Below are 25606 nucleotides of genomic sequence, written 5' to 3'. Positions count from 1 at the left end.
ATTTCATAGGTACCGTTTCCAGGATGCCCAGAAGAGACATGCTCAGTGGCAAGGGTCATCACACTGAGGGGGTCCCCACACGACTCCCCACTAGGTATTTATAGTTCAGCCGGGGTCCCCGCCCGTCCAGATACACCTCGTCCTCCAGGGGCCGTGTTGCTTTACTAACACATTTCCATTTCATCTCCATGGTAACCCGCATTACTAGAAAGGTAGTCCGAGGTCAAATCCATCCTTAGAGAAAGAGAAAGGGTTTTACTTACTCCTCACAGGGGCGGGGCGGGGCGACTTGTTTCCTCTGCTTTCCACTTAGATCTCACAGCCTTCCAAGGGGCGTTTAAAAACACGGAAAGTGTGGCCGACATTTTCGGTAAGTGAAATGCCAAACTGCTTCTGTCTGCCGGGTGTCAGGGCACGGGGTGCGTGAGTGTGGGAAATCTAAGGAAGTTACCAGGGCCTTGGTCGCTGCTCTCTGGGCTCCCTTGCTCCCGCTGCCCCAGCCAAGCTCTGGACCGTGTGATCCGGGTTCCGACAGGAGCAGTGGTGTCTCGTATTGCATTGCGTGTCACTGGGTTGCGAGGTGCCTGCATCGTCCTGACTTTGTTAGTCCTGATCAGTCCGCAACCCGGGTGGCGGGGCCGGGGCCGGGGGGGGGGGGGGGGGGAGAGAATGGCGCCCCTGCTGCCCAGGCTAGGAATCGAGCCTAAGAGAGGTATGTGACGTGCCCAGGTCACAAGGGGGACGCTCCCCTCTGAGTCCAGAGCTCAGTGGCTGACTCTTCTCTCCCCAGCTAACAAATACACGTAAAGCCTAAGAATTTCAAAGAGGGTCAAAGGCTCCATTTATCAATTACGTTTCTATCCCGTGACTATCGATTGCTGGACACCGTGATGGTTCCCACCATTGCTTTCTGAAAGTACCCCCCAAATAAGGCTATCTTGTGATTGACAGGGAGCAAGGATCTCTGAACTGCTGTGGGATTAGACAACACGGGTAGAGGACTGCACTGGAGGTGTGCATGTGACTCAGTGCAGGTGCCCACTTAGTTTTTGAGTGAAAATGCATATTTATATAAACACACACACACACACACACACACACATACGCAAGCAGCTTTTTTCCCTCCGTATAGAATCATTTCTTCGTTTTCCGACGAGGCCATGTGAAAACAAACCATGGGAATGGAAGTTTGAATGGGGTTGGGAAAACTCGAAGAGTCTGGGAGGGAATAGTCCTCACAGACCCCTCGTGGGCCTCCCCAAGCTCCCACGGGTGACCCTGCGCATTAGAATCATGGCTGTGGGGTCACACCCCCTTTGGCGCTTAACCGTCTTGCAGCCAGAAAGGCAGAGAATGGGGAGGGTGGGTGTGCCGCTCGAGGTCAAAAACCTGGAAATTGTTCTCTTGCCAGTTTTGTTCGCAGGAATGTTCGTGTTTAGGGCAAATCGTTGGTTGCTGGTTGGCACCTCGGGCATATCTCTGACCTTCAGTTTCTTTACCTATGAAACAGAAGTGACAGAGGGGCACTGCCTCGTCGGATTAACGGGAAGGTTATGGGATCATGGGCCAAGCGAATGCTTTCTAAGGCGTGACTTGCTCTCTCTCTTAACTATTGTCCTATTTAAAGCACATAGCAGTGTCTGGCACATAATAGGGGCCCCCAAATTATTAGTGTCTGTATCCGTTCTCTAGGGCCACGACTGTATCATTTGGGGTCCACTGATCAGACTCATAGTGACTTAAATAACAAAGGCATTTAATCATCTCACAGAAGCCGTCTGAAAGCCCCAGATGTCGGAGGTATCAGCAGGTGTCAGAGGCCCATTCTTCCTCCACCGCTCCAACTAAGCATGCTGGCTTTTCGATATTAGGCTTGGGGCCTCATGGTGACAAGGTGGTTGCCACAGCCCCAGCCAACATATCCTCACCCATATTCAAGGAAGGAGAAAGGTGTAGAGCCAAAGGATGTCTTCCATGCCTTTGTCCTTTATTATGAAAGAAACAATTCCCAAAAGTCTCTAACCGACTTCCCCTTGTTTCGGCCAGATCTGGGTCACGTGCTCAGCCCTAGGCTGAAGCCGGGGTTATTAGCATGACGAACCCAGAATGAGCATGACACATCCCCCAGGGATTTGCGGAAGGGGCTCACCTTCGCTGAGCGCCTTTCAGCTTTGTGGGTAAGGAAGAAAGTACGTGACTATTGGAGGTGACCGGCAGGGACCACGGCTCACAAACCTGTCTCCCTCCCATTGTCCAGAACGACCCTGAGTACACAGTAGGTGCTTAGTAGGTTGCCGCGGTGCAGGAAGTCCCGGGCACAGGGGCTCCTTCCCGGACCCCGGTCCCCAGCGCCCGGCCTGCTGTCCCCTCCCCGCAGACTGCCTGGGCTCCCACTTCACCTGGCTGCAGGCCGTCCTCACCAACTTCCCCGCGCTCCTCCAGTTCGTGAATGGCATGAAGTGTGTGGCCGGTCTCTGCCCCCGGGATTTGGAGGACTACGGCTGTGCCTGCAGGTTTGAGATGGAGGGACCGCCCGTGGACGCGTCTGACAGGTGAGCTCTGGGAGGCCTGGCTGATATTTGGGAAAGCTGTCAGGAGCTCAGTTCTCCTCCCCTGCGAAGCGACTGGTTTCCTCATCTTTCCATGGCTGTGTATCACGTCCTGGGAAGTTGTCAGGATCCTGGCTCTGTCTCACATGCAAAGCGTCAGAGTAGTGACTCTCCGAGTGGGGTCCCCCTGTATCAGAAACACCGGGATGCTTGCTAAAATGCAGATTCCAGGGGCCCATCCCAGACCGACCGACTCAAGACTACCTTTACCTAGAACCTGAAGTCTGAATTTTAAACAAGCTCCCCGGGAAAATTATTCTTTGTTCAGAACAGTCCTGGCCAGCAGGGGTCAAGTAACTACGAAGGTTTCCGTTTAATTTTCGCACAAACGTGAGCCAATCCCACATGGACACTCTGCTTAATGTAACAGAATCCTCGGGGCGCCTGGGTGGCTCAGTCGGTTCAGCGTCTGACTCTCGCTTTCGGCTCAGGGCTTCTTGATCTCACAGTTGGTGAGATCGAGCCCTCCGTCAGGCTTTCCACTTACAGCAGGGAGCCTGCCTGGGATTCTCTCTCTTGGTGTCTCTGCCCTTCTCCGCTCTCGCTCTCTCTCTTAAAATATATAAATAAACATTTGACATATGCACATAGACAGAATCCTATCCCTGCTTCAAAGATGTAGGTAGCTAGTGGGGGTTATAGAGGAGACACAAGGGGCCCCATGACAGTGCGTGCCCTCCCTGCACACAAGGGAGGGGAAATTACAACAAATCCTCTACCTTTACACATCAGGTTAGGAAGAAAAGTTAAAATGTTAGATGCATCAAGTGTTGGCAGGGATTCGGCAAAAGGTTTACTGGCAGCGGGAGGGCACCTCTACCCCGGGATCCATGTCCCCACCCACTCGTGTGCACCTGTGCCCAAAGCCAGCGTGACAGAGTGTGTGCTCTCATAGAAGTGGGAAGGACTCCCCTTAGTAGCAGATGGGACAGCCCGTTGTCTTTCCCGGAGTCTCTCCGTTAGGACACCCTCTTTGAATGCAACCTCCATGCTCCCCAAACCTGCCCTTCCCTGCCCTGCACCCGCCATGTGGGACAGCGCGTGCACACGGTCTGTCTCACGCTCCACTCAACAAACTCTAAGCAGGAGGGGGGGGGGGGGAGCTGCACCATGTCATTTCTGTGCACCCCCCACTGTGGACCACAGCACTGGGCACATAGTAGGAGCTCAGCAAATTAACTCCAATTGCTTTTCGGAGATTAAAATTAAGTAATTACATAAAAAGTGATATATCCTTGCCGGAGCAGGAGAAACAGCTTCGGAATCAAGCAAGAGCTCTCTCTCATTTCCACGTCTCCAAGAGAGGATGTCAGTTGCCTCTGCACCAGAAGGGCACTTTCCCAACTTTGGGACCAGGAGCAAACTGACTCCCAGAACCAGCTCGCTGACATTCCGACAGAAAGAGGCTGATCCGTGCGGCATGGTGCTCAGACCATTTCTGGGAATGTATTTTCCTTTCAGGTTCTCCCTTACCACTTCTTCTACTTATTAGAATTATTAGAATGCCTAGAACACCTAGCCAGAAGTCAAAGAAATGAAGCAGCAATCCACCACAGTCTCAATGATGGAAGAAGTGATGGCCCCCCCGAACCGGTGGAATGATGGGCCACACCCAACTTCGGTTACTTTACACAGTTCAGTTGACAGGGGTGGGGATCTCCAAACTCCTGGAGGACTGGATGTTTCTACTTTGAACCTTCATAGCAGATTCCAAGAATAATTGCTATCATGTATTGAGTGCCTACCTCACGGTAAGATCTATATAGATGTTTTCTTTTTTTTTTAACTTTTAATATTTTTTCAGGTTATTTACTTATTTTGAGAGAGAGAGGCAGAGAGAGAGAGGGGGTGCAGGAGGTGCAGACAGAATAGAGAGAGAGAGAGAGAGAGAGAGAGAGAGAGAGAGAGAGAATCCCGAGCAGGACCTGCCCTGTCAGTGCAGAGCACATGTAGGGCTTGAACTCACGAACCATGAGATCACGGGCTGAGCCAAAAACAAATGTCGGTTGCTTAACCGGCTGAGCCACCAAGGCGCCCCTGATGGATGTTTCCCTGAATCCCCCAAATTTTTGAGTTAGGCAGTTGGAGAAATTTCGTATCTTGCCCAAAGCTATGAGCTGCCTGTGTACTTTTTCGTCTTTACATTGGTCTCCACTGACCTCCTGTGTGCATTGCAAGAGCCTCCTGACCCCCATTTTAGTGTCAGCCTCACTCTGAGATTGACTTCGACCTTGGCAAGTTACTGAGCCTTGTACGTCTCAGTCCGCATGTATATAAATGCGCATAATGATAATAGCACCTGCTGCACGGGTAACATCACCCAGGTGTATGTGCACGCATGCGTATGCACGTGTGTGTGCAAAGAGCTCTATTGGAAACATCACTGCCAGGAATCCTCCAGAGACACCACAATGGCAGACTCCCCTCTCTTAACCTTCCCCCACGCTCTCACCTTGGCCTCCCCCACCTGCCGCAGCTGCTGCTTCCAGCATCGCAGGTGCTACGAGGAAGCCGCCGAGATGGACTGTCTCCAGGACCCTGCCAAGCTCAGCACAGATGTCAACTGCGTCAGCAAGACGATCACGTGTGGTGAGCATCTCCCAGTGTCTCAGGGAGCTGGGCTGAGAAACGACAGCTCGGGAGTCCCAGGCCCAGGGCTCCCAGGGTCCCCCCTGATCATCACTGCCACGGACAACATCATCGCCTCTGCTCCGAGCCCCTCGAGGGCTGGATCTATGGCATCTGTACCTCGCATGGAGTCGAGGCACCATACATGCTTCTTGACATGAAAGAATAGCCCATGCGCAGGTTGTGTGATTTATGATTTTATACTGTAGCCACCCTGGGAGCTTGGGAAAGCAGATGGCTTGCAGCTCCCACACTGTGTGATGTTGGAACAGTCACTCAACAAGTCAGAACCTCTGCCCGGGGAGGAGAAAACCCCGTGCAGAGATGTGTTTTGAGAATTGAGTTAAACAATGCTTCAAGGTAAAACAGGGGTACCTTTGTTAAACGTAAACAGTGCTCCGGTGTGAAACAGATACCACGGTGACTGGCCTATGTTAAGAAGTCAGCAGTGGAAGCGTAAGAGAGGCAGTGATGGACGGATGAGGTTTGTGGTTGCTGCTGAGTCGGTTCAAACCTCAGCTCGCCACCCTGCTCACCATGTCACTCCAGGGATTGTATTTCACGTCCCTAGACGGTCCCGGCAGAAGAATTAGAAGAGGCGAAGGCATGGGGGGGAGCGTGGCACCTTGGGGGCACGGTACATTGGAGCCGTTCTTCATGGGCACCTATCATGTGCCAAAGGCTTTATACCCAGCAGATGCGATTGTCCTAACAATCTTATGAGATGGACTCATTATTCCCTGTTTTCGAATAAGGGCAGGAAAGCTCAGAGAAATTAAACAACTTGGCCAAAGTCACATAAGCGGCTAAGTAGCAGCGTCAGGGTTTGAACCCGGGTTCCACTGACCCCAAAGTCCAGCTAGCGAGGACTGGCTGAAGTGTGGCGTGTCGGGAAAGGAGTGAGGAAGGGCATGAGCCTAAATCCCTGCACAGTGAGCACGGAAAACACCGTCCATCCATCCATCCATCCATCCATTCATTCATTCATTCATTCGGCAGGTGCATACTGAGCACCTACCTACACTGGATATCTAGGTCCTGGGGATATCCTGACCTTCTCAAATCTCCTCATGGCTGCCAGGCACTGTAAAAATACCAGAACCAAGTGCTAGAGTGTGTTAGCGACAGGAGCTGTGGAGGGAGATAAAGCAGGGGAAGGCACAGGGAGGGCTGGGGTGGGGGGGAAGGCCCCCTGAGAAGATGCCCGCGGAGCCAAGACTGAGGCGCAGCGGGAAGCAAGCTGGCAGCCGTCCCGGAGGTGGGCACCGCCATGCCAGCGGCTTGTGGGTATGCCTCGATGTACGCAGTGCACCCCGTGCTTGGGAGACAGGCCAGACAGTCAGAAAGGGGGTGAGGAAGCAGGAAGGAGATGAGCTCCGAGTGCAGCTTTTACGTCCATTGGGAAGTTGTCGGAAGGTTCTAGACCCCCGGAAAGACATGGTTTGCCCTGAGTCTCGAAAGGCTTGTCCTCGATGAGCGTGGACAGGGCAGTAGGTTTAGGGGCAGGGGCGGGGGGAGGCCACTGACAGAGCCCAGTCACGAGCAGATGGGGGCTTGGCCCAGGGAGGGGTGTGGAGGTGGGGATATGTGGTCACACTGTTAACAGGTCGAAAGTAGAGGCCCGACGGTCGGGGGTGAGCGTGAGAGGAGGGGGCACAGAACCCAGGTTGGGCCTGCACAGCCGAAGCTCGCGGAGCCAACACGGTGAGAGCAGGACGCCCACAGGGGAAGCGGGACCCTGGCAGGCAGATCGGGGTCAGGGTGGAAGGTCGCATTAGCTCTTGGGATTCCCAGTGACATCCTCCCACCTGCTCTGCCCTTGCTCCGTGCACAGAGTCCGGGGACCCTTGTGAGCACCTGCTGTGTACCTGCGACAAGGTTGCCATAGAGTGCTTGGCTCAGTCCAGCATCAACTCTTCCCTGAACCTTCTGGACACTTCCTTCTGTCTGGCTCAGCCTCCAGGTGGGAAGAACTGGGCCCTGTGTCGGTGGTGGGGCCTGACAAGCTGGGGCGGGAGCCGGCACGGGAGCCTTAGTTGCCGTGTGTCCTCAGATGCGAGTCCGACCCCTTCCGACAGTCCCCCAATCCGCTGCCCTGAACAGGCTTCCCAATGTGTTTCTTTGCAGAGACGCCCAGCACGAGAGAGGGGACCACGCTTCCGCCCAGAGGTAAGGCCTCCTAGGGAGGCTGCTCCTCGGCCCACAGGGGCCAGGCTACAGCTGGAACTAGGAGACACGCCCCCCCCCCCCCCCCGCCGGGCCTGCCTGAGTGACCTGTGGCACTGGAGATGTCCCCCCCTACCTTCCCCTGCCCAGGAGACAGCATGACTGCTGAGAAACCCAGTTCAAACATCCAACAGCAAACAGCCCTCATGCAAACATCATTCCTTGCCACGTGGACAGGGGTGCGTTTAATCCAGTTAAGGTGTAGACCCCGGGTGCTTTCTCTCTTGCTCTAGAGTCGGGGCCCTGGTGTACAATGAGGGCAGGACAGGGTCCAGTGCTCTGATGGAGGAAAAGGCTCCTCGTGGCTGGGTGAGCTCCTGGCCGCGGAGGCCTCCAAAGAGCAGACAGGCTTCCTCCCTCCTCTGCCTTCCAGAACTTACCGCAGAAAGCGCAGCCTGGGCCCAGACAGGGGCTCCTTGCAGGGGAGGCTATTTTCTGTCCCTCCTCTTAAGACAGGCCGCCTACTGAAGCCAGTAAGTGTTCATTCCTACTCTAAAACATGCGTCTTACGGGAAAAGCGAGGGTTCAGCTCACGCCGGGCGTTCCTCGTTCACCAAAGATTGCACGGCCTCTCTATCCCGACACCACGGGTGCCCCGGGATGGGAATTTCGAGGTGCGCTTTGGCAGAGTGCCCCTCCTTTCCTGGGGCTGGGGTCTCCCTCCCAGCCCCGCGGCGTTTGTCAAAGAAGCTGAGGTCAGCGCGCCCGCGCATGTGAGCGTGCACGTGCGCAGGAGTGTGCTGGTGTAGGTGTGCGCACATGCGTGGCTATGGGTGTGTGTGCGCGTGTCCTATTTCGATGTATCTTCTGAGTCTGGTTCTCTCTCTTCCGTGCCGTCTGCCTCCCTTTTTTTTTTTAATTTTTTTTTTTTTTGTAACGTTTATTTATTTTTGAGACAGAGAGAGACAGAGCATGAACGGGGGGGAGGGGCAGAGAGAGGGAGACACAGAATCGGAAGCAGGCTCCAGGCTCCGAGCCATGAGCCCAGAGCCCGACGCGGGGCTCGAACTCACGGACCGTGAGATCATGACCTGAGCCGAAGTCGGACGCTTAGCCGACCGAGCCACCCAGGCGCCCCCGTCTGCCTCCCTTTTGAACGGAGGTCTTTCTAAGTCGGGGTATCACGGTTCACAAACCCTCGAGGTCTGCAGGCCTTTCACTGCCACAGCCTGGGTCTGCTAGGGTCACCTTCTCCGGCCAGAACCCAGCAGGGGCTGCAGTCCCTCCTGTGCTGGGGCCCCGTAAGCATCCCATGTCCCGGGAGGTGTAGGGGAGACAGGGAAACCCTGAGACAGAACGAAAGCCCTTGTCTGGCAACAGCTCTTGTGGCCCCCTCCCGTCTCGGGCCAGCAGTCCCAGCCTGTCCTCTGAGACCCGTGGCACTTGGTCTGGGCGCAGTGTTCCATCAGTCATTGCTTCGGGGCTTTCTGTTCCAGTGGTTCCTGTGGACCCCGCAGACACCAGTGCGATGGCCGTTTCGGGAGAAGGTGAGCACGAGGGGGCCGGCGTGTAGCCCAAATACCCACGCTGTGGTTGTGCCATCTGCCTGCCTACTGGGACTACGTCCCCTAAAATGCCCCCTGCCCGGGATTGCATTGAGACTGCTCAAGAACATTCCAGAGCCACTCAGTTCCTCCCGACCCCCGCATCTCTTCTCTCTTTGCTCTGCTTTCTCCCACACCCCTCTTCCCACCTCGGTAGAATTGTCAGATGCAGGATAGTCACCCTGGGTCACCTGAGGCTGAATTTCAGATGAGCCACAAATACTGTTTTAGTATAAGTATGTCGCAGAATTTGCATGGGATATACTCATACTGAAGAGTGATCTGTCGCTCGCGTGAAATCTGCATTTAACTGGGCATCCTGTATTTTTTATTTGCCACACTTGGCAATTCTATGCCTCAGGGGGATCGCCCTGCACCGCCACCTTCCCAGAGGTTTGAGCCTTTCTCTCCTCCGCGGCTGCTGCCGTGAGAAAAGACGCACGAGCTCACTGTGCAGCTGATCCCCGGCTGCCCTCCATGTCCAAGGGCATCTCATCCCCAACAGCTCTCGGGCAGCCCGTGCCTTGGACTCGAGGTCTAGGAAAAGAGGAAATGGCACCCCAACCCAACCAAAGCTTCACCATGTGCCCCGCCCGCACGGCAACCATTCCCCAAATGACCGACAGTGGCCACTTCCATCAGGAACCGAGGCTACGCCTCGGGCTTCGCTGCCCACGAGACAATCTCCGAATCACCCTCAGTTGGCACATTTTCCACTTTCTGCAGCCTGAGCCATCATCACCCTGGGCATGGTGCAGAGAAAACACGCTTCGTAAGGAACCCAGAGTTTAACTGGTGAAAGAGAGTTCGTGCACTCACATGTCGGTCCCCCAGCACTCACGCACGCACACCCATGACCTCGCAGTGCCCACAAATGCCCTCCAGGAAAGGAGGGAGCCTGAATGCAGGAAGAGGCTTCGGTCACAAGGGGAAAAGACAAAGGGCCCATGACTGTTCTCACCATTGTGTCATGCAACAACCACGCTTTGGAGTCCGGCAGCTTTGGGATGGTCTCCTGGCTCTCCCATTTGTCAGCTGTAGGACTCTGAAAGCGTGGTTCGCCCTCTCTAATCTTCCATTTCACTTCAGAGAGCAGCGACTGGCCTTTTTTTTTTTTTTTTTTCTGTAAAGGGCCAGATAGTAAATATTTTAGGCTTTGTGGGCCATAGGGTCTCTGTCACAATGACCCAACTCGGTCATTTGGACTGGAACCATAACATCGGTACCTGGACGGGTGTGAACGTGTTCCGCTAAAACGTTATTTGCAAAAACAGGCTGAGGGCCGAGCCAGGGTTTAGCAGCCCCTGGAAAGGGATGGTTACACCTGTCCTTCGGGGTGACAGGGGATTAAATGAGAGAGAGCATGGGAGGATTCTGGGCCAGCGTCTTCTTCGGAAGTCTGGTGCGGCTGTGAAAAAAGCAATGCGGGACACTGGACAATTTGCTTCAAATATTAAATCTCATTTAACGTTCACACAACCCGGTGAAATCATCAACCCCTCACAGAGATGGTAAAGTGAGCTGGAGAGAGAAATTGTCCAAGACGTGCAGCTGGGTGGCGGGCTGGGGTTCGAGGCCTGTATGGCGTTCTGTCCTTACCGCTAGACTGCACCCCCCCCTTCGGGTGCCTTCCCCTGTGGACCTGCTCCAGCAAGGGGACATAGTGTCTCGTTCTCCCAAAGGGGCCATTGGCTGGTCTCTTTGCCTACAAACAGGCCTGGTGCTCATGTGGCCCCTTGTCCACTTAATGGAGACATTAAGCGTGTCCATATTCCTCATCAGACCGCCATGGGCTTCCTCTCCTCAGCCCCCCAGTCCCTCGGCCCCCAAAGCTGTTTTGTTTGCAGGCGACCCCTGCCTGGCTTACGTGCTGAGCTGGGCAGGTAATTGAAGTTGAGTGGTTTCTTTCCACAGTGGCTCCTGAGACCAGAGCCGACCCGCTGACCACGCCCTCCAGGACAAGTAAGCAGAGAAGACTCCGCAGGAGGGGACAGCACGGGAGCCGGTGGCGACATGCCATCTAAATATACATGCTCAGTTCTGATGACGGCTCTTTGACGGGCCCCAGAAGACACATTAGTATACCCATTTTTCAGATGATGTAGGAAACTGGGGCTCCGGGAGGTTAAAAGTTACAGGTGGTTCAGCACCAGACTCGCTGGACTGGTCTCTAACCCAGTCTCAGGTTGTAAGACTTGTTCTGTCTCTTGTCGTTCCGTCCTGTTCCGGGTCGTGGTGACTCACGGAGAACAGCCTCGTCCCTAAAAACATCTAGGCCAACGTGTCCTCGGAAGAAGTAATCTAATCATTTACTTCGCTTGTGGTGATGAATAACCATGGACTCTTTACTAATAAGCATATATCTCTCATAATAACCATTGACTAATTACTAAGAATGAATAAATAGATTCCTTGGTTAACAGGCAGTGACATCACGGAGGACTTCAATGTGTCGGCCCGTTCCTAAGCCCCTACGCCCATCCTCTGGGTTCATCCCCCTGGTCCTAGGAGGCCCCATTTGACAGATAAAGGAGGCGCTCTGAGGGGCAGTCGTTTGCCTGGGGTAGGACAGCATAGTATTCCGTTCGTTCTGAACCTGCGAATTTTACTTTGAAGAGAACCATCTTTCCGGCTTAGAACCTCGGAGGTTCTGTGTCCACTTTTATGTGTCCACAGCAGTAGACTTGTGAGCCCGATCTCAACGTATCACCATGGCAATCTTGACCTTTGACACACTGAATTTAAGGCAGTTCCTTCCTTCCCCCATGGTGTTGGGAGTTACCACCACTGGCTCTCTGTAGTACGGCCAGAAGTGCAACAGCCCCCTAGCTCAGTGGTTAGGACAGCCACCTTCGGCCAAGTGGCCCCGGGAACTGCATTCTGTGACTTCCTAGCTCCATGACCTACAGTAAGTGACCTGTCTTTTCTGTGTGCCCCCGTTCTCATCTCTGAGTGAGGGTGAGCACAGTACTAATTTGTGGGGTTGTTGTTTAGGACGAGCAACGCACTTAACACTGTGTCTGGCTTGTAGTAGGTCTTAGTCTGTTCCTGCTGCTACAACAAAATGTCAGTAGCCTGTGAACAACGAAATTTATGTCTCATGGTTCTAGAGGCTGGAAGTCCAAGCTCAAGACACCAGCATGGTCAAGTTCAGGGACGCCTGCTTCCTAGACACTAGACAGCAAGATGGTGGAAGGAGCCAGGGAGCTCTGTGGGGTCTCTTTCGTAAGGGCACGAATCCCATTCATGAAGGCTCCCCCCTCCTGACCTAATCGCCTCTCAAAGTCCCCAAGATCATCCCGCTGGGAATCAGGTTTCAACACATGAGTTTGGGGGAAGCACAAACACCCAGTCTATAGCGTAGTCGGAGCCTAATCGCAGTTAAACAACAACAATCTCATTTCGCAGGGAACCGGGGCTCCGCAGTCTCCCGGAAGCCACATAGCAGGCAACTAGAGCCCTTCTGCTGCCTTGTTCTTCTTCATTCAAAAATATGTGGTTAAAAAAAGGTTTTTGTTTGTTGAAACTCTGGAGAAGTCTGCTTTCCTCAAGTAGCTCAAAGATGCACCTGCTTCAAGACCTGCAGGTCGCGGCTGCTTTTGCCAGCAAGCCCGTGTCTGGGGAGGGCAGTCTCTTTGGCTTAGCAGCGACCCAGCCATTACCACCAGCTCCTGGGAGGTAGCCAGGGGCAGAGCAACGAGCACATTGCCTCCTGTGCCCGTGGGATGGCAACCGCTTCTGGAAGCCAGGGTGAGACTGATCCTGTCTCTCTTTTTTTGTGGGCAGGCACGGGCCAAGGCCAGCAAGGCGCGGAAGCCGCTCGGACCATACCCGCTCCGGGTAAGCACACCGGGTCCTCCTGCCTGCATATAACCGTCATCCCTATACGTTTATGGGATCTGGTGTTTCTAAAACATGGAAGAACCATGGAAACCAAGTCCCTTTTACACCCTCTCCCAAGAGCAGACAAAGGAAGTTAAAAGGTAGGTCCATTTCGAAAGAAAGGGAAGAAAAGGTAGAAAGAAAGGGAAGCCTACCTGATAAAGAGATGCTTTTAGAAAAATATAGAAAACTGTGTATTGTTTTCTATTTAAATCACCTGTCATGTCACATTATACAGACAGCCACTTTCAACAGCTGGAGGCATTTCCCTCTACTGTCTCCCCACCGGCAGGGCAGCTCTATGACCTTAATTAACATGAATTAACATGAACCAAGATCCCTTGGTGCCTTGGCTTTGCAAGTCTGAGCTGTTACACTTAAAACATGAGGCGACGGGGTGCCTGGGTGGCTCAGTCGGTTAAGCATCCGACTTTGGCTCAGGTCACGATCTCACGGAGGTTCGTGGGTTCGAGCCTCGCGTCGGGCTCTGTGCTGACATTTCAGAGCCTGAAGCCTTCTTCGGATTCTGTGTCCCCCTCTCTCTCTGCCCCTCTCCTGCTCATGCTCTGTCTCTCTCTGTCTCAAAAATAAATAAACATTAAAAAAATCTTTTTTTTTTTTATTTTTTTTTCAACGTTTATTTATTTTTGGGACGGAGAGAGACAGCATGAACGGGGGAGGGGCAGAGAGAGAGGGAGACACAGAATCGGAAACAGGCTCCAGGCTCTGAGCCATCAGCCCAGAGCCCGACGCGGGGCTCGAACTCAGCGACCGCGAGATCGTGACCTGGCTGAAGTCGGACGCTTAACCGACTGCGCCACCCAGGCGCCCCTAAAAAAATCTTTTTAATGAGGTGATACTCCCCTGATATTAAATATTTTCCTATAACATGATTTTGAGTGGCTGTACCACAGTTTCTGGTATGGAAGACCATAAATGTATTTAGCCAATTATCTCTAACATCTGTTATTGTGAATAATAGATTTAGGCTTTAAACCCACTACCTCAGATTCATTTGTCACCACAAATGCCGAGAAGCTGAATTACTGAGGGTGTGATCCTTGTAGGGCTCGCCCCATGTTGCCAAATTGCCCTGGAGAAAATCTGGCCCTCACCTGTGGATCCCATGACTAATACCGTGTACTATTATTTAAAAGCAAGCAAACAAAAACCTCTATTGTTTTAATAGAAAAGACCCACGGTAGCTCATTTTTCCTCCTTCTCCCCTCCGAGGAAAATTGAAAGGAGTGGTTTTTGTACCCAAGAGTGGCTGGCCTCTCACTCCGGGAGCTTTGGACCAGGCCCGGACAGAATTCTCAAATCTTTTTTTTTTTTTTTTTTTTTTAAGTTTATTTATTTTGAAAGAGAGAGAGTGCAAGAGGGGGGAAGGGGCAGAGAGAATCCCAAGCAGAGCCCTACGTGGGGCTTGAACCCATGAATTATGAGATCATGACCTGAGCCAGGATCGAGTCAGACACTTAACCAACTGAGCCACCCAGGTGCCTCCAGAAATCCCAAACCTTAACCGAATTTATGGAGGTGGGTCCCCAGTGTCAGAGCTGAGGGCACTGAGACTTGGACCGACTTTGAAACCCTCAGGTGCACAGTGACCTTCTCAGCCTGGGAGTTGGGGAGCGAGAGGCATTTGGGGTGGCTGTTCAGGCAGGGTGAGGGACGCCACAGGCCCTCCTCTAAGGGGATGAGGTGGGGGTCTCACGTTTGATTAGCACCAATGATCCAGAAAGTTCTTCCTCAGAGGGGGAGGGCTTCTCGCAGGACGCTCAGACTCAGCAGAGAGACAAACGGGCTTCTGGGGCTCCATCTGCCGATAGAGTTTTCCACCTGGAGAGCCTCCAACCCCAGACCAGACGTGTCATCATCACCCTCCCTGAGCGATTCTAACGGCTGCTGTAGACCGTTGCCTCCTTGCTAGGCATTTGGCTACAAGGATTATTCACACACAAAAACAGGTATCATTGAGGTGCCTGGGTGGCCCTGGGTCCGACTCTCAGTTTCAGCTCAGGTTATGCTCCCGCAGTTTGTGAGATGGAGCCCCGCATCAGGCTCTACATTGACAGCTTAGAGCCTGCTTGGGATTCTCTCTCTCTCTCTCTCTCTGCCCTTCCCTTACTCGCATGCACTCTCTCTCTTTCAAAATAAATAAACATTTAGCACAGGTATTATTAACATAGTTTTAGAAATGGGGAAATTAAGATTGAGAGAGGCTAGGGACGCCTGGGTGGCTCAGTCAGGTTAGCATCCAACTTCGGCTCAGGTCATGATCTCATGGTTTGTGGGATCGAGCCCTGTGTTGAGCTCTGCACTGAGTGGGATTCTCTCTCTCTCTCTGTCTCTCCCTCTCCCCCTCCCCACCCCCCATCAAATGGATAAATAAACTTAAAAAAGTGGCAAGACAAATTTTATTCAGGTTTCTGCAGTGGGGAGGGGAGACTCCAGGGTCCCTGAGCTTGGCTAGGATCTGGGTGGAGGTGAGAGGGCCTTTGAGAGGGCGAATGGGAGGGCGGACAGCTATTGGGAGCTCCTGCAGAATCAGGGAAGCAAAAAATTCCAAAATGGGGGGAGGGGGCTGTTTTCTGAAAACTTAGGCAAAGGCAAGTGTTGGGTCAGTGAGCGTCTCAAGCTGTTAAGTTCTCTTGGCTGCCTTGAGCTTTCTCAGGCAGGAAGTCAAGGGGAAGCGCGAGGCTGGGTCATCCTGGGGACACCAGGCTGGGGTTGGTGAGTGTCTCCTTAGTGTGGGGGCAGGGCATGGATGAAAGAGTTTGTGCCGTGAATTTGAAGTTCTCATAGGTCCAGGTTGAGGCTTGGCCAAGAAGAAGGCCCAGAGGAGGCCGGCTAGAGGCTGGTCAAGGAGAGAATCTGTCAGCTCCCAGCAGTTTGGAACACAATGGAAAGAAACCTGCTCGTGGGTTTCTGTTTATGGGATTGGAGAGGGGGGCATGATGTTAGACAGAGGTTACAACAGGGCTACTAAGGCTGTGTGCCCAACCCCCAGGGAACGGAGTGCTGAGCAAGGACACAGAAGCCCAGGGATATGAAGCAAACCAACATGACAGATCTGGGGAAAGACTGCAAGTCAGGGGACCCTGGAGATGCCCCAGCCTCACCCAGCGCTCTGGGTCCACAGACGGTGGGGGCGGAGCCCACGAGGCTCCCTCTGTCTGGACCAGACTGGCTTGGAGACATCCCTACCTCTGGCCGAAAGAATAGATGGGGCAGACAGGGAGCAAATCTGGACGGTGCCAGGGAGCCTGGGGGTGGGGGAGTGGGCAGGGCCAGACCCCTGGCCGCCTCACGGCCACAGCAAGGACCTGGCACCTAACTCGGAGTGTGGCGAGAAGCTGCTCCCGTATTCCGAGGAGTCTGAGGCGGGGTCCTGCTCGCCAACACTACTGAGTACCGGGGGCTGGTTTCAGGATCCACTGTGCTTGTTACCCCTTCACTTGTTGTTTTTTGATTTTTTTTAAACGTTTGTTTATTTTTGGGAGACAGAGAGTCAGGGCAGAGAGGGAGGGAGACACAGAATCCGAAGCAGGCTCCAGGCTCGGGGCTGTCAGCACAGAGCCCGACGCGGGGCTCGAACTCACGGACCGTGAGATCATGACCTGAGCTAAAGACAGACGCTTACCCGACTGAGCCACCCGGGCGCCCCACTCCTTCACTTGTGAACACCATGCCAGGCCCCCCCCCCCCCGCTTGCAGGCAGGTGCATGGCGGTTAACACCCACACACAGGCCTGGCAGGCTGTGACAGGCCTCGTTGTGGGAGGTCATCCATGTGGCATGGGCTCCTGTCCGCTTCGAGGTTATTGCGGGGCATTTGGAAATTCCCACGCAACATCCGCGGATCCCCAAGACTCAGCCCCGACGTCTGCAAACCCAGATCGAGGACACTACCCGAACACTTTGTTCTCCTGAAACACCCGTCTGCGTTTGGCCTTGATCGTGTGTCCACCTGCAAATGTCTTCTTGGGCCACCTTTTGAACATGAGCCGTCACGCTGTGCGTTTTCAGGATCCGCAGAGACGGCTGCCTCGGCACCCGGTGTAACCATTGTCCCCGCTGGCTTGAAGTCTCTGGGCTTTGCTGCGTCCTCCATCAAAAGTGGCCCAGGGGAGACAACTGGAAAAGGTAGGCAGGAGCAGGCAGAGAAGCACATGGCCTCTCTCGGCCCGGAGATCCTCCGCGTGGGTCGGGAGCAGAGCCCTTCGGGCCACGGTATCGCGCTGTGACCTCCTGTCGGTGCTACCTCAAGGGGCCGTTCCTTGCCGGGTGAGCTCAGGAGACACAGACGGGCCCTAACCTGCCTGTGGCCACTCAGCTGCTGAGCCGGGGAGAGGGGCCCGCTGGTCTCGCGCTCCCACCCCTCACGCTGGCCCCCGGGGGAAGAGCGTGGGTGGCATTACCCACACCGCGGTTGTTGGAAAGAAAGAAACACCGGGGCGTTCCTAACCCTCCCTTTCTCTCCCCTCCTCCCAGCAGAGCAGTGGAGAGAGCTGCATTTGAGAGGGAGGCCGGGCCGGGAGCCCTGCGCAAGGCCCCTGGTTCCTCGGTTTCCCCCCCGCCGACCATGTGATCGCGGGGTTTGCGCGGTGGACCGTAGCCTAAGTTGGCCAAAGCTGCAGGCGGGGGAGGCAGGGAATGGGGTGGGGAGGAGGGTGCAGGAGGAGGGCAGAGGCGGAGGCAGAGAAAGAAAATCCAGGCCTCTGAAGGGAGAGCCCTGGCGGAAGGCGGGGGTTCCTGGTGGGGTCAGGAAGCCTGGGAGGCCGGCCAGGACGCCCCCAGGACGCTGGGCCCCTGCCAGGGCCTCGGGTGGACACAGTCCCTCCACTCCGTAATCAGATGTGGCCGAAAAGAACCTGGAGTCCTGACCAGCCCCCTTACTCCTCAGGGGGATTTGACCAGGAGCCTGGCCGAGGGCCGCAGAAGCCTGGAGGGAAAGGCTTGTTCTCTGAAACACAACTCGTGCCACACAGCAGACAGGGTGGTGGGGGGGGCGTGGCGGGGGGTGTACTGGCGGTGGCGATTTTCCCAGGAAACGGGGGAGGCGAGGACACAGAGTTTCCCCGGACCCTCAGTACCCACGTGAATCACCGTGAATGCCGTCCTGACAGTCCTGTGTCTTGCCAGCCTGTGACAGGGTCACCTTCCTGCACGTGGGAAGCAGGAACATCACGCGGGCGATGCCTCAGCTGGGAGAGATGCTCTTTTGTCTGACGTCCCGATGCCCGGAGGAATTTGAAGCTTACGGCTGCTACTGTGGGCAAGAAGGACAAGGCGAGCCGAGGGATGCCCTGGACAGGTAGGGACGAGCGAGGGTGGCGGGACAGCGGTCACTGAGAGGGCCCACTGGCCGCGGCTTCACAGAGAAGCACTAGCCCACTCAGGAAGGCTTGCTGCCATCATGGGCCCAGTTTCCTGATGAGCAGTTGAGGCTCAGCCTTGACTAAGGCCGTTCAGCTACGAAGGGGCAGACCCACACGGGTCCGGATCTTTCCAGGTGGGGAGTCTAGAGCTCTTTTAGCTCTGCCCCAGACACTGCCCTGCTGCCCTAAGAGAGTCCATCTGCCTAGTTTGCAACGACCCCAAATCTGCCTATTTTGCAACGACCAACACGTCACATTGGCAGCCCCCCCCTCCCCCCCCACTCCCCCGGCTCAGGGTGCCCTGAAGGTGGCCACAGTGAAATTCAGCTTCTCAATAACTTTGAAGTCTAACTGCTACGTGTTATAGCCGCCACTCCTGGAAGAATTTTCAGCGACCTCGTGCATTGATGAGTATGTCCATTCCCTCGCGTATGCACTCGGCCCGCGTTTCTTGAGCTTTTGCTCGGTGCCAGGCACCGTGCTAGGCGTGGGAGACACACAAATGGTTACACCCGAACCCAGCAGATCGAAACACGCGGCCAGTGCCGTTACAGCAAATAGTGCTGCACCGGGCACGAGACGGGCAATGTGACAAAAAGACCAGCAACGCGATAAATGCCACGGAGGGGACAGAGGAAACGGGGCAGGAGCCAACCTAGACAGGAGTTGCAGGAATATTCTGAGGGCAGAGTTGATACGGCGTTAACGACTGCACATGAGGACCGCCCAGGCCCACGGCCGGCCAGTGGAGAGCTCGGCACTCAAGAGGCGTAGGCCCCTTGGGATGGGGGGCCACCGAAGGGAAATCGACAGCCACAGACCATCCTGGAAGCAAGGATGGCAGGCACATGGGGCATGTCACCTGTAGGTGCGATGGTGTCTGGGCGCCCGTGTCACTCACCTCCACGAGCCCTTCTGCCCTCACCCCGTCATCGAGCTCCACTGCAGGGAATCTCGTGGGGAGGAAGCGAGGGGCTCGGCTGCACAGGCCACCTTCCGAACTTCCTTCCCACCGGGTGACACGGAAGACGTGTTTATTCCAGCAGAGTGTGTAACAATCATACATTGTCTACACTCGGAAGTTCAACAGCACGCCCTCCGCTCTCCAAGACAGAGAACAACGTATATACTACTGTCCCTGAGGCCACAGCACTCAGGCAGATGGAGCAAGGGGTAGAAACCTAGGGTCCCATGGAAGGATAGGGGGATGCTTTTGGAGGCCTCCTGACCACCGGCCATATTGCACAAAAACATGAGGTACGACCAGGCATATTGACCAAGGAAGTCAATATGGCTTCCTTGACATTCACAGGGAAGGAATCAACACTGCCAGCCACAGCCTTGACTGAGGAAGAGGTTCTCAAATCGATACCATTTTCCGCAAGGGGGTCTTTTCAAAACCACATATGCTTTACGTTCTGGGCAACTGGGGTGACTTTTAAGGGCATTTTGATCATACGTGATTTCTGATTCATTCACTCCCTGCCTTCAGATTTTAACAATTATTTTAGCTACCCACCACCCCCAACCCCGGGCAGGTGCACGCACCAGACAGTGGGGGCTCAGCCGTAACAACAGCTGAGTGGGGCTGCCTACGTGGACCTCCGGCCACCAGCTAACGTGACGGGCACACTGGGGTTGCTGGCAACAGGCACAGCTGATACCTTGGCTGAGCACAAGCGTTACCAAAGGCTGTGACTGAGCCCTGCTCTGGCTGTGGTCTCCAACAGCACGTGAGCACCATTTAAGGATGGGACGAGTTGCAAAGGGAGGATTTAGGGGGAGTGGCATCTCCTATGGGCTGGAGGTGTCACCAGATGCTTTGGGATGCCCGTGTGGCTAAAGGACACTGGCAACTGTGAGGCTTTATCAGGCTAAAAAGCAAGACACTGTTTCATTCATTCCCAAACGGTTACCGAGGTCTTGCTCCGTGTGGGACACTTTTCTAGATGCTGTTTTTCATTTATGCTCTGCTCTCTTTCAAGGCTGGGGGCCAAGGGCGTGCCCTATGGATGTGGGATTAATTATTCTATTATGTAAAAGGTTGGAGGCAGTGGGGTCACTAATCCATGTGGTTCCTTTGTGTAAACGAAAGACAGCACCCCTTCCTCAAGACTATTCCCATCTGTGGGCAAATTATTGTAATAAAACGGAAAAGCTTTGCAGTCAACGGAGTTGTGATAAAAATACAAAAAAAAGAACATTTTTAATAATAAGATGCATACAGCGTGACTGACACAGTCTTAGATGGGGCATCTTTGTGCAGTGCACAACTTAAACAGCCACACGTAGTGGAAAGGCGGCCTTGGCTTCTCTCACTGCTGTAGGGATTGTGGGAGAAGCAAGCCTTGAAGGAGCGCCTTGGGCAGCTGGGTTGTCCTTGGTCTTAGGTGCTGTTTTTCCCACCACTGCTGCTTGGAGCAGGTGAGAAGGCTGGGCTGCCTGCTCGAGAGGCTTCCTCGGTCACCGGCGGAGTGCGTGGACGGTACAGCCAAGTGTAAGTGCCGCGGGCCCGTGCAGCGAGCCATTCCCTTGGTTCATGTCAGCGTCACGTACGGCTCTTGCCTACTGATGCTCCCCCAGCACGTTTTCGTCTAGAATGTGATTTAACACTCTTAACCGTGAGGCACAGTTAGGACCCTATACGGACGAGGGCCATGAAGTTCAACAGGCTAAGTCACCAGCTGCCCGCAGAGCTGGCAAGGAGGGGACCAGGGATAACATCAACAGCCCGTGCATACGCAGTGCCTACCACGTGCTGGCCTGAGATCACAGGGTGTGTTAACGGTTAATACGCCCAACTATCCTCTGAAGGGGCGCCGAGTCTCCCCTTTATGAGGCGGTGGCCAAGGCCAGGGTCACACAGGCAGAAACAAGTCGGTGGCAGGAGTGAGGCCCGGAAAACCATGTTGCCGAGGACCGAGGACAGAGTCCTCGTGCTCGAGTGCTCAAGGGTCTCGTGGCATTTTTCTTCTCTTCCTAAGAAGCAGAAATCTTTCCCCAAGTGAGACCCCCGGGGAACCCCATAAAAAGGGAGAGCCCTGGCCGATGGGAGAGATGTGCCTACGGCCCCCTCCTCCCTCCCCCGGGAGCCTCGGCGGGGACGTCTGAGAACTGGCGTCCCTGTGAGCGAGCGTCCCTCTCACGCGCCTCGAGCCCGCTTTTAGAACTGGCTTCATTTCCTCATCACACACATGATATCCACCCCCAACCCCATGCCATGCAACATTCGAGAAATCGGGTGGGGTTGCCAGACCTAGCAAATAAAAATCCATGAACTTGCATTTCAGATAAACAAATAATTGTTTAGTGTAAGCATGCCTTGAATGGACATAACTTATATGAACACATTTGTCTGAAATGCACATTTAACTGGGCATCCCGTATTTTGTCTGGCAACGTTAAAACAGATTGGACAACAACTACTTCCATTTGACGAAGGCAGAAAGTCTGGCCCAGAGAAGTAATGGTTCCTTCCAACAAGTATTTCCCGAGCGCTAACTCGGCAAATGGGTGTCAGGGATCGACTTACTTAGGTGCTTGAGCACATGGGCTCTGCCAGCAAGGTCGTCTGTCCAGCAAGAGGGCAAGGTGGAAACAGATGATTAATGCACAATGTCATTAACACACAACGTGCTGGAAGGTAGAACCATAGTTGGGATTTGATGAGTGTCCACAGGAAAGACCCCCCCCCCCTTTACTGAAGGGGGTCAGGGAAGCTTTCTAGAGGAGCGGATGCCAAGGGGAGTCTTGACAAACGGGTAGGAGTTAACCAGGAGGAGAAAGAGAGAACTTTCCCAGCAGGGAGATCACGTATGCTGGATGCCAGGAGGTAACAAGATGGTGGGTGGGGGGACAGGGCCGAGGGCCAGACAGGCCGGCCACGTCCTTCCCTCACGTCCGCTACTCTGTTCTCGCCCTCAAAGGTGTGGGGCAGAGCCTGTGCGCGAAGCTGCTTTGTGCCTGTGACCGGACGGCGGCCGAGTGCATGGCCTCTGCCTTCTTTAACCAAAGCCTCAAGTCCTCGGGCAAACGAGAGTGCCAGGGCCACAGGCCGTCCTGTGAGGACAGCTCGCACGGAGGGCCTGCGGCCTCCTCCCTCAGCTCCAGCTCTGAGGAGAACAGCGAGGAGGCCACGCCCCACGTGGAGGGCCTGAGAAGAAGCAGAAGGTCTCTGGGGAAGCCGCCGGGTGGTGTGGGGACCAGGCACCAACATGGCCCCAGACAGATCCCCAGAGGAAGTGACGAGCACACCCTGTAGTTTCCTCCCGTTAGGGCATCCTCCTCTCTGTCCTCAGCACAGGCTCAAGGGGAAGAGGGCCGGGGCGACCCTGGCACGGCACTGTCAGCCCACGTGGGAATGTGCATTTAGAGGGGGCGGACGAGGGCTCTGTACTTCCTTCAGCCCACCTTGGCATCTCAATAAATACTCCCATCAGTGTTGGTTTTGGTTTGGTTTTCACGACATGTTGTAGATACCGGTGCATGGGTAGATGTCAAAGGTAAGAAGACAGAGCCACGGAGCAGAAGACAGACAATTATCTCCACTCTATGATAACTGAAGAGGACTTTTTCTTCTATTAAAAACAAAGGAGCATATTTAATCAATCTTATGACCTACGGGACACCAATGACCCGCCGGGGATGTCTACGAAGAACTGAGATAACACACCTTCTGGTAGGAGCCCTGAAAACATACTTGCTGTTCTAGTTGTTACGAGTGGCCATGTGTCATGGGCCACGGCCACCACCAGGAAGAATCACTGCTCACGCTTGTCTCAGGTCCTGGACTTTTTGTCTGTTTGTTTTTAAAGGGTTTATCCCAGTGGCTGGAAGTTTTGGGGGTTTAAATGCCCATGCTGACAGAGGCAAATTAGTATCACGGTAGCTGTAAAATATCTGAAACGCTAGCCATCCCTCCATCCACCCACTCACCTGACCGGGTACCAGGCAGAAGGCAGGGTATTACCAGAATCCCCCACAATATTTGGTAGGAACACAAACTCCTTGGTTCATATCACATCCTAGGTTCCCAATCCCCCACAGACCACGTGTCTGGTAGGGAGGTAAGAGTCCCTGTCTGCTCCTCAGGACCCGCTAGAGTTCAGTGTTGCTGACCTTCTCACGGCAGACAAATATTCTGAAGTTGGGAGGCCAGGGTAAGAAATTGAAAGGTTGTGGTGTGAAGCCAACAGCGGACATCCTTCCCTGCCTTCCAAGGCGATCACGTGAGGACACCTTTCGATGAATCCAACACACTGGCACCTCTTCAACCAGGTGACTTTAACTAGCAGCCAAAGTTTGGGTTCTCCCAAACTAAACTTTGGGTTCTCAAAGCGAACCCTCTGACAAGAACTTGAGAGCAAGTTCAGTTGGAAAGTGAGGGAAAGCCTGACCGGAGACCAAAGAAACAGGACAGGAAAGATAATGAAAGGTGCCTTAGCAAACCAGGTACAGCTAGAAGTAAAATACATGCACGGAGAGAGGAGAGAGATCAGGACGTCAGCTTCTAGCAGATCAGCCAATACTCCTGGGGAGGGAGAGATTGCCTTCTGGCCTGAGGCACGTGAGAGCGAAGTGGGCTCTGGGGCCCAGAGAAAGCCTTCAGGCAAAGAAGTGCAGGTGCTAGCGGTTGGCATCAGCCAGCACACATTCGATGGCAGAGGCAGGCCGGTCGCTGATGGCAGTTTCTCCAACTACTACGTTGCTGGCTTGTTCCTCCTTCCTTTAGCCCAAAGCGTTTTACCAACTGTCTGCTCCCACTGGCAGTCGTGGTGCCAGCCTACCACTTGTATGGCGACCATCTGCCTTCACATCTTCACCCGGAGGCGGCTGGTTGTTGCTCAGGGAAAAGAAAAACTGACGTGACCCACCTCACTCTTGTAGTTCACAACCTTTAAACCTCATGCGGGTGCTCAACCTCTTCTTAAAAAGTTGATGTTCCTGCTCTCCAGGACAACTGTCTGGTTTTAGCTCCTCTCTTCAGACCTCCCCACACCTTCCCCTCGCACTCAGCTCATGACTCTGGAGGACCGTGAAGGGCCTGAGATTTCACCCTCCTTGCAGCTTAGTTGATGTGCACTGCAAGGATGCTGGCAGAGGACACGAGACACCTGGGTCAGAGACAAAGGACTTCACTACCTACAGTAAAGGCAGTAGCCCCAGCAGCATTTATGCTGCTCCCTCGAGCCCTGATGCAGACTAGACACACACACACACACACACACACACACACACACACACACACACGTGGCTTCATTACATGGGAGAACCCTGAATTTAGGTAACCTAAAACTATCCTGGTTGTAAGCCCACCTGACCTTTATCCCAGAACACATTCTCTTTCTACATGAGAGTGAGCAGGCCTGCCCTTGGCTCCAAAGGGAGACACCATCCCTACCTTCCCATAGTCTGTTTGCTATACTACATTCTGGGGGAGGTGGTCCAGGCTAAATAAAGGCTGTTGGTGTCTGCATGCTCACATGACAAGCACGGACACAAGAGACACAGAGAGAATCGTCCAGCAACAATGGTCTCAGCTGACCCTCCACTTTGAAAAAGTGAAGGTTTCTAATGGGAACGCCCTCGCTTTCCTGCTGCCAAAGCTACAAAATTACCTGCAGTCTTTCTCTTCCGTCTCCTTACAATGAAGTGCTCCTTAATCTGGATCAAAGGTCAATCCCTCCCACAAGGCCCTGTGTACAACACTCTACTGCCTTCTCCAGGGTTTGATCCCTGTAAATACTTCCTTTTAAAATCAAATTTATCCCTTTTCTTCTATGACAATCTAATCAACATGCACACGTGCTCCAAAATCTCCCATCTCTAAAAGTCCCTCCCTTGACTGATTTAAAGGAAGTGTAAAATTATAAATCTGAAGCTCCTAGCTTAAATACCAAACTAGACAGTACTCTGTTGAACACCTTTTACCTGACTCTACATCATCCAACCCTACCTCTTAACCCGCACACCGCGGTGACAACCGGTTCCACATAGGCTTCCACCTGCCTCATTCAGAGAGGTGGGGGTCCGACATCTGCCTTCCGAACTTCCGTTCTCCTCGCGATCTGACACAGTACTCCTCTGAGAAGGAAGCATGGGGCACCGTGGGAAACCACTCGGTGCTCAGGCACACATTCCAGAAATGGGGGCGGGGCAGGGGGTAGTCACTGCCAACAGGCCACCCTGGAAAATGAAAGGCACGCTTCCCCGGCTTTCATCACCTGGGCGGGCAGTGCTGAGATGGACCTCCGGTCACCTACAGTGACACACAATTCATAAATGAATTCCCCTAACGAGCCCTTCTCCTTGCATGGCACTGTTCCGGGCCCTGG

General features: G+C 54.0%; 1 protein-coding gene across 3 annotated transcripts in view; it reads left to right on the top strand.

Annotated features, from left to right (window-relative positions):
• The window catches only part of OC90 (otoconin 90), a 30813-nt gene extending 8098 nt beyond the window's left edge, over positions 1–22715 (top strand). For 2 of the 3 annotated variants that reach the window (XM_019823148.3, XM_019823150.3), the window contains exons 3-14: positions 314–370; positions 2443–2552; positions 5086–5198; positions 7072–7200; positions 7365–7406; positions 8900–8950; positions 10922–10969; positions 12794–12847; positions 16921–17037; positions 18037–18208; positions 20663–20769; positions 22199–22715. In XM_019823148.3, the coding sequence (XP_019678707.3) occupies positions 314–370; positions 2443–2552; positions 5086–5198; positions 7072–7200; positions 7365–7406; positions 8900–8950; positions 10922–10969; positions 12794–12847; positions 16921–17037; positions 18037–18208; positions 20663–20769; positions 22199–22533 (1335 nt within the window). In that variant the 3' untranslated portion in view covers positions 22534–22715. Of the gene's footprint in view, positions 1–313; positions 371–2377; positions 2553–5085; positions 5199–7071; positions 7201–7364; positions 7407–8899; positions 8951–10921; positions 10970–12793; positions 12848–16920; positions 17038–18036; positions 18209–20662; positions 20770–22198 lie in introns of all 3 variants that reach the window. The other variant, XM_019823145.3, reaches the window with a different exon arrangement.
• The last annotated feature ends 2891 nt before the right edge of the window (positions 22716–25606 follow it).

The sequence above is a fragment of the Felis catus genome, chromosome F2 (assembly GCF_018350175.1).
Source record: "Felis catus isolate Fca126 chromosome F2, F.catus_Fca126_mat1.0, whole genome shotgun sequence".
NCBI lineage: Eukaryota > Metazoa > Chordata > Mammalia > Carnivora > Felidae > Felis > Felis catus.
The sequence above is the reverse complement of the archived record's forward strand: the minus strand, read 5'-3'. Positions and strand labels throughout refer to the sequence as shown.